The sequence below is a fragment of the Leptonychotes weddellii genome, chromosome 5 (genome assembly GCF_054177405.1).
Source record: "Leptonychotes weddellii isolate Sample4059 chromosome 5, ASM5417740v2, whole genome shotgun sequence".
Classification (NCBI taxonomy): domain Eukaryota; kingdom Metazoa; phylum Chordata; class Mammalia; order Carnivora; family Phocidae; genus Leptonychotes; species Leptonychotes weddellii.
Window position 1 is genome coordinate 27,856,829 of NC_138373.1, and position 7,861 is coordinate 27,864,689.

Genomic DNA, 7,861 nt, shown 5'->3' on the forward strand with positions numbered 1-7,861 from the left:
AATGATTTGTTGTTTCCCTCTAGTTCCATTTCACTGGGCTCCCTTATTTTTGCTTGTGAGATCCTCAGCCCTGCTTGTGGAGGAAAGACAGGGCCATTGCCAGGTGCCAGGTGGGCAGATCTTAGGGGCGGCAGGATCTTAGGGAGTGCCGCCCACAGGGGTGCAGGGCTGAGGGTGAAGAACAGCTGCAGGCCTGGGGCAGACAGGCCCGGAGACCTCAGTGTTTGCCCTGACGGACGTGCCGGGGACAGTGCAGCTCAGGGCCTCTTCCAGCCCCAGATCTGGAGCCCGCCCACCCCCTGTCTCAGCTGTCATTCTCCCGCAGGATAAGGATGGCCAAAGTCCAGCCAGGCCGGCCCCCACCCTGTCCCCACCCTCCCTGGTTGTGCTCCCAACTCCAGCCTTCATCCATGTCCATTCCCACCCAAACCGCTGCTTTCTGCACCAGGGCTCCTGGGGTCCCATGTCGGGGAAAGGGCCACACTGGGTCCTCTGTCCCACCTGTCACTTGTCCCGGGGACACAGAGTTGGGCCCACAGGAGGTGTTTGGGAAATGGCCAAGCTGGATACGAAGTTTCTGTTCCCCCATTAAGACAGACGCTTCTTGGGGGAAGGAGTGACTCAGATACGGGCCTCGTGTTCTGTGCGCTGCCAGGCCACAGGCTTTCCTCAGACCCCAGGCCCTCTGCCGATGACTGAAGTCCCCGTCACGAGAGCTGCTGTCTCCCGAGCCCCCAGCTCTGGGGAGGGCGTTTTCCAAGTGTTTTCTCCAGGTCTTGCATCCTTCCTGATGATGGGGGAGAGGGGAGCTGTGGTCCCATTGTACAGATGTGGAGACTGAGGCCGGAGAGGCCATCCAGACAGGAAGTGGTGGAGCATGTTCCCATCTGGGCCTGCCCAACTCTGCATGTTGACCTCCAAGGGCCATCCAGAGGCCGGTGGCTGCCTGAGCCGGGAGCCACCTTTCCCTGAGGTTCGTTCTGGCCCCAGGACCAGGGATCAGAGATGGGCCTGCTCTTTGAAACTCTGCTCCCCAATCTCCTCCTGAGCCAGGACCAGCAGAAGGTGACTAGCGTCAGGATCCCAGCGGCCATATTCAGTGGTAGCAGTGTGAGGGGACAAAGTCAGTGTTTCCCCAAAGTCTCTGCTCTCAGGAATTCCCCAGAGCACATGTTAAATGCAGATTCCCAGGCCCTGGCTTTGGTGATTCATTAGGCCTGTAGTGGGGCCCTGGAATCTACCTTTTAACCAGCAGCTGATTTCAAAGCCAGTTCTCTGCCCATCCCCCAAATTCTACTGGCTGACTCTGCAGAGGGCCAACAGGGTGTGTGTCCAGGGAGAGCGCAGTCTCCTGGGGAGGGAATGCCTAGGCCCCAGGTCTGGCCCTGGCATCTGCATCCTCAGCCCATGCCCCGATGTGGTCAGGAAGGAGGAGAATGGCATGACCTTGTGTTTGTGGGGTGACTTCCGCATGGTAGGGCCATGGCTAATTCTCGAGACACCCCCAACCTGATGGCCAAGAATGACAGTTTGTCCCCAAATGGGGTTTCCAAGGGGGTTTTCCTGCCTTCTCACCCCCTGGGGACTCTCTGAGCCCCAATTTAACAGCTAGCAACAGCTGGTGATTCTCCAGGTTAGAGGAAAAGCCCCTAAATGTTTTGCAACGGCTTCTCACCTCCACCTGGCGTCTCCTGAGCATCCTAGGCAGCTGGGGACTAGCGGGGTAGGGGAAGCTTAGGGTCCCCCAGCCTTTTAGTGCGACACTCGCCTGTGCCTGGAGCCAGCTTTGGGCTGGAAGAGACAACAGGCCTTTCTAGAAACCTGGGGTTTGCTAGTGTAGATCCTTAATGGTTCAAGGGGAGGCTCAGAGGCCTGCAACATCAGCATCACCTGGGAGCTGGTTAGAGTGATGCTTCGCAGGCAGGCCCAGACCAGCTGACCCTTCAAGATGGCATTCTGTCCCCTGGAGAAAGCACCCTCCCTGCACACACACCTGCCAGGCTCTTTGTGGGGTCGACTGGGGGAAGGGAGGGGGTGCTCACCCAGGGATCAGAGCTTAAGCAGCTCCAGGCAGCTCTGTTTCCTACTCCAACCCCTGGGCACACCCCAGGCCGCTCATCCCTTCAGGGGGCCAGCAGTGAATGAGTTGGTGTCAGGAGCTTGTGGACCTGCGGCCTTTTTCCAGGTCACCAGGGGATGGGGGACAGACCCCTCCTGCCCGTGACAGGAGGGCAAAGGCAGGACTAGGGGCCCTGGCATCTAGACTCTCAGCCCTCTGCTCCTGGCTGGGGGGTCAGGAGTGGGAGAGGGCAGAAAGGAGGGTAGCGACCTTGTCCTGGGCCAAACAAGACTTGCGGGTGGCAAGCCTGCTTTCCTGAGAGAGACCTGGGGAGGCCTTACCATCCAGAATCACTACCAAGTCTGGCGCGCGGAGGAGGGAAAATCTCACTGCGGTCAGCAGATTCACCTGTTAAAAGGCAGATTCCAAGGCCTGCACTCCAGGCCTTCCCAATCTCCAGGGCTGGGGCTGGGAATCTGCTTTTAAGAAGGGCCCGGGGGAATTCTTGGGATCAGAGACTTTTGGGAAACACTGGCTTTCTCCCAACCCTAAATGAGGCTGCCCAACACTTGACATTCATTCATTCGTTCGCTCAGCCATCGGACAACTATGGGACATCCAACTCATTCACTGTCCCACCCCACCCCCGTTCCTCCCCTATCTGTGTTCCCAGGCCCCGAGTGCGCCTCTGAGCCCGAATCGTCCCTTCCGTGCTGCCGCTCCGGCTTCGCCCTCCATCCCTCCACTCTGGGCGGCAGCTCTCGCCGAGGTCCCCAGCGAGCCCTCGGCCCGGGACCCTCCCAAGCCCCGCTCCCACACGGGCGGCCGAGCCCACCTCCCCAGCCCGCGGCTGCGCTCTGGGCCCCGCGCGCCCCGCCCCCACCGAGACCTGCACCGCGGGGCGCCAGCTCGGACCCCGCCGCTCCCCATTCCCCCGGCGTCCTGGCGCATCGGCTAGAGGCGGAGCCAGAGCCGGAGCTTGGGCTGTGGGCTCCAGGTGCTATCTGGGGAGGATGAAGCAGGTAGGGCCACGGGGATGCTGGGGACAGGAGGATGGGGGAGAGGACGGGAGGAGCCTGCGGGAGCTCCGGGCGGGGTGGTGGGGGGGCGGTTTGGAGCAGGAGGAGGGGAGGGAGAGGAGGAAGGATGCTCGCGCTGGGGCCTGGGCCGCACACCAAATGACCGGGAGGCCTCGGACTGCAGCCGTGGGGGAGGGGCCCTGCCAGCAGAGGGGGTGGGGGTGGGGATGCGCACCGCCTGCCACCCGTGTTTGGTGTCCCCCAGGCCCTGGTGGACGATACTGAGGATGTGTCCCTGGACTTTGGTAATGAAGAGGAGCTGGCCTTTCGGAAAGCCAAGATCAGGTATGTTAGGACCTGGCGTTTAACAAGCATCGTCCAAAGCTGCATATTCACTCACCCACTTATTCATTCATTCATTCAGTATGTGTTGAGCACCTAGTGCATGCCAGGCATGGGGCTAGGGAAATACCCTGGGCAGATCAGACAAGGTCCCTGCCCTCCTGGGGCCCGCAGTCTGGGCTGCAGGGGACTAACCGTGAACAGGCAAACAAAGATGGTAATGAGATAGTTACACAGTGTGAGAAGATTTGGGAGGAAAAATCAGCGGCTGGTGACAAAAGGTGATGTGAAGGCCGCTGGCCCTGAGTGCAGCCAGGGAGGGCCTCTCCGAGGAGGTGGCATTTGCACTGATACCTGAATGATGAGAAGCAGCCAGCCATGGGAGACTCAGGAGGAAGAGTGTTTCAAGCAGAAGAATAGCAGGTGCAAAGGCCCCAAGGCTGTGTTGGAAGGTCAGAGAAAGGCCCCTGTGTCTGGAGGGTAGTGGGGGGGAGGGAGAGGGGCTGGCAGGGAGGCTGGAGAGCTAGACAAGGACTTCAGTTTTTATTCTAATCCTTGCTTCAGCGCCAGACAGACATAGTGTCCTGGGCTGAGTCCCTTGCCTAGCAGACACCTTGCACATCCCAGAAGGTGGCAGGACTAGGGTGTGAGGAATGACCTATGGACGCTGTTGCTGATGACCTGGGCAGCTACCCATCTAGAAACACAAGTCTCAGGCACTCTTACCATCTCTCCTTCCCACCCTCGGAGCCAGCAGGGTGGGGGCCTAGCTCCTAAATGCCATTCCTTTCCAATTCTCTGATCCAAATCCAATAAACCCCAGATTGGAATATGACCGTATGAGTGTCCTAGGGCTTGTAACAAATTGTAACGTTGTATTGTAACATGACTCTAAACTCAGCCTAGAAACACAAGAAATTTATTCTCTCACAGTTCTGAGCAAGAGATTCATGAAACAGTCATGTCTGGGTTTCAAGAAGGAAAGACAACTTTATTGTTATTATAGAAACCTAATAGAGACAGGAGAGGAAAGGAATCTACACATAGATGAAGGTAATAGTAGGCAATAAATGAGAATAAGGCAAAGTTACATCAAATCAGGTACTTACAGCATCCAGCCTCATCAGCTGGGCGAAGTCCCATGGAGACAGCCGGGCTGGAGTCCCAGGTGAGAGGCCTGGGCAGAGCGTCCTCCCCTCGCTTGAGCCTTCCAGCCAACCATCCCCATAAGGGCCGTATTTATAGGGCAAATGACAGGGTTTGAAATTAAACATTCGTTCGCCTACGTGCAGTTTGGAGTAAGCTGCATTTCCATGTTATCATGTTTCTATATTTTCAAGAAGCCTGGGCTATGTGTGTCTGCCTCCCCTCCCGGATTCTGGATTCCATCCCGGGGGGCCAGCCCAGCCTGCAGCAGGAGGGGATGTGTGACAAGATTCATAGCCCTTGGAGCCCAGAACAGAAGGGCCGGTTCTTTTTTTTTTTTTTTTTTTTAGATTTTATTTATTTATTTGAGAGAGACAGATAGTGACAGAGCTAGCGAGAGAGAGTGTAAGCCAGGAGGAGAGGGAGAAGCAGGCTCCCACTGAGCAGGGAGCCTGACGTGGGACTCGATCCCAGGACCCTGGGATCACGACCTGAGCCGAAGGCAGACGCTTAACCACCTGAGCCACTCAGGCGCCCCAGAAGGGCCGGTTCTGACCTGGAGGCCAGATAGTATATTTCAAACAACCAGGCTTCCGAGATCATTCAGGCAGCACGAGTCTCATGAACAATGTTCCTTAGCCTGTGTACGTGCAGGTCCAGGTGGTCGGTTATGCGGGATAAATCACAGAAACATCTGTCCATACAGAACACACAATTCTGGAGGCCAGAAGTCCAAAATCGGTTTCACTGGGCCTGGACCCTGCTCAAGGCTGTAGGGGAAGATCTGACCCTTGCCTTTCCCAGCTTCTGGTGGATGCCGCCTGGGACCCCTTCCCCCATCTTCAAGGCCAGCGTTGTAGCATCTTCGAATCTCTCTGACCCATCTTCATGTTGCCTTTTCTCTGGCAATGTCCCTCTGCCTTCCTCTGCTAGGGTTGCTTGTGAGTGCATTTAGGGCCCGTCAGGATAATCCGGGATAATCACCCTGTCTCAAGATCCTTTACTTAATTGAATATGCAGAGTCCCTTTTGCCACATAAAGTGACATTCACAGGTTCCAGGGATTAGGACTTGGATATTTGGGGGGGCCGTTATTCAGCCTGCCATAATGACCAATGACTGATTGTCATTGTAAGATGCTGTAAGAGAGCTGGAATCCTGGGGAAAAATCTTACAGAACATCTGGACTCATTATATGCCCAACTCTGGGCTGGTGGCTGGGGATACACACTATACGGGACCCACCCCCTTCCTTTATGGAGTTGTCCAGCCTAGAGCACGGACGGTCAACCTCAACACTGCTGACATTTGGGGCCAAATGATTCTTTGCTGCAGGGGTTGTCCTGTGCATTGTAAGATGTTAGCATGTTCCTGGCCTCTACTCACCAGATGCCAGGAGCACCTCACCAGTAATGAATCCAGACTCTATCAGTTGTCCCCTGGACGGGGGGTTGCAAACTTGTTCCTAGCTGAAAATTGTTGGTATGGGGGTAATGGGTGTAGGGATGCCCATGACTGTTTCGGCTCAGTGTTTTAAATGCTGTGATTGGCAAAACCTTGGGTACTTGTCCTGCTTAGGGGAGAGGTGACAGCTGAGACCCCAAGAATGGGTAGGAGTTAGCCAAGCAAGGAAGGCAGGAAGGGTATGACGTGCAAAGGGTTAGAGGTGAGAGCATGACTTTAGGGAGTTGAGAGTGGTTCACGGTGGCTCAAGACCAGGGATGCTGGGGAGTGGTCTGAGCAAAGGCTGGGGCCAGACCCTGAAGGGCTCCTAAGCGAAGTTGTAGAGCTCTGCTGTCCACTAGAACTTTCTGTGAGGATGGAAATGTGCTATATATCTGCACTATCCAATATGGTAGCCACCAGCCACATGTGCTCTTGAGCAGTTGATACGTGACTAGCGTGAACTTTGGGCAGAAGTTCGGATATTAAATTAAATAGCCACATGCGGCTACCATATTGGACAGTGCAGTTCTAGAGTTTGGTCACCACTGTAGAGCTTTGTGCAGGGCAATGACAGGATCAGAGTTGCAGGACAGAGAATGGATGGTGGAGGCAGATGGAAGCAAGGAGGAGAAGCTGGGAGCTTGGACCACGGTGCCGGCAGGGCTGGGTGCTAGACGGAAGTGGGGGTGCCCAGAGGCACATAGAGGATAGAATCTGCTGGCCTTGGTGATGGTCGAGATGTGGGGTGGGGACAGGGACAGTCAAGGGTAATGCCCAGGTTTCTGGCCTAGTGATCCCAGCAAAGGAGAACTTCTGGGGTCACAGATGTTGGGCTCAGGAAGTCCCTGTTGGGTTGTGCTGGGATGTCTATTTGCCAGGTTTTGTGGGCAGCTGGGGAGAGAGGCTGGGAGGTCAGGGGATCATCTGGACAGCATTCAGAGGCCTGGGAGGCAGCAGCTCCTGGACCCACAAGTGTCTCAGATCTACCAATCCCAGAATCCCCCGGTGTACCTCCTGTAGATTTCCGGACACAGCCCTGCATCTCCTTAACCAGATCCACAGGAGATGGGCCTGGGAGTGTGAATTTAAAATAGCATCTTTCCTTGACTCTGATGCTCAAGAATATAGATAGAGATGGCTCTAAAATCCTGAGGATAAATGAGCCCCCAGATAGCAGGGTGGAAAGGAGGTTCTTAATGAGGTCGATGGATGGGCTTCAGGGGGTCCAGGAACCCTCGGGAAACCATTATCTAAGTCTCATATGTGTGTTGCTTTGGGAAGAGGACTCTGTTGGATTGCCAAATGGGCCCATGATCCAAAAAAGGTAAGAGTCACTAGTATAGGGCGAGAATTATTATTTAGAAATTCCTGTTGAAATGGGTGCCAAGTTGATTCTGAAGGGAGATGGAATGATAAAAGGGCCATCTAACAGGAGTCTGGGATATCGGGGCCACCTCTCCTTTTACCACCTGCTGGCTTTGTGGTTTTAGAAAGGTCACCTTTCGGAAAGGTGGAGGCCTTGCTGAGCCTCCGTTAGCCTGTCTGTAAAATGGGGATAATGGTACCAGCCTAACCTCACAACGTGGTTTTCAACTTGTTCAGCAAATATTCACCTAACATCTGCTGGTACCAGGTGCTGGGCTAAGCCCTGGGATAGAGACCAGAGCTGGTCCTCCCCTTCCTGTCCCCAGCTCTAGGTCAGAGAGGTGCAAGTGTTATAGTAGTGGCACTTAGGGCAGGGCACCTGGCAGGATCAGGGGAGGATGTGACCCTATAGCCCACCTGGGCAGGTAGAGGAACTGTTAGCTATGCTGTGTGTGTGTGTGTGTGTGTGTGTGTGTGTGTGTGTG

General features: G+C 55.4%; 1 protein-coding gene across 1 annotated transcript in view; it reads left to right on the plus strand.

The window, feature by feature from the left end:
- The first annotated feature begins 2,777 nt into the window (after positions 1–2,777).
- TVP23A (trans-golgi network vesicle protein 23 homolog A) overlaps positions 2,778–7,861 on the plus strand; it is a 28,957-nt gene continuing 23,873 nt past the window's right edge. Inside the window, exons 1-2 of the mRNA XM_006734524.3 lie at positions 2,778–3,081; positions 3,344–3,423. Coding sequence (XP_006734587.1) covers positions 3,073–3,081; positions 3,344–3,423 — 89 coding nt within the window. The 5' untranslated portion in view covers positions 2,778–3,072. The remainder of the gene's footprint in view (positions 3,082–3,343; positions 3,424–7,861) is intronic.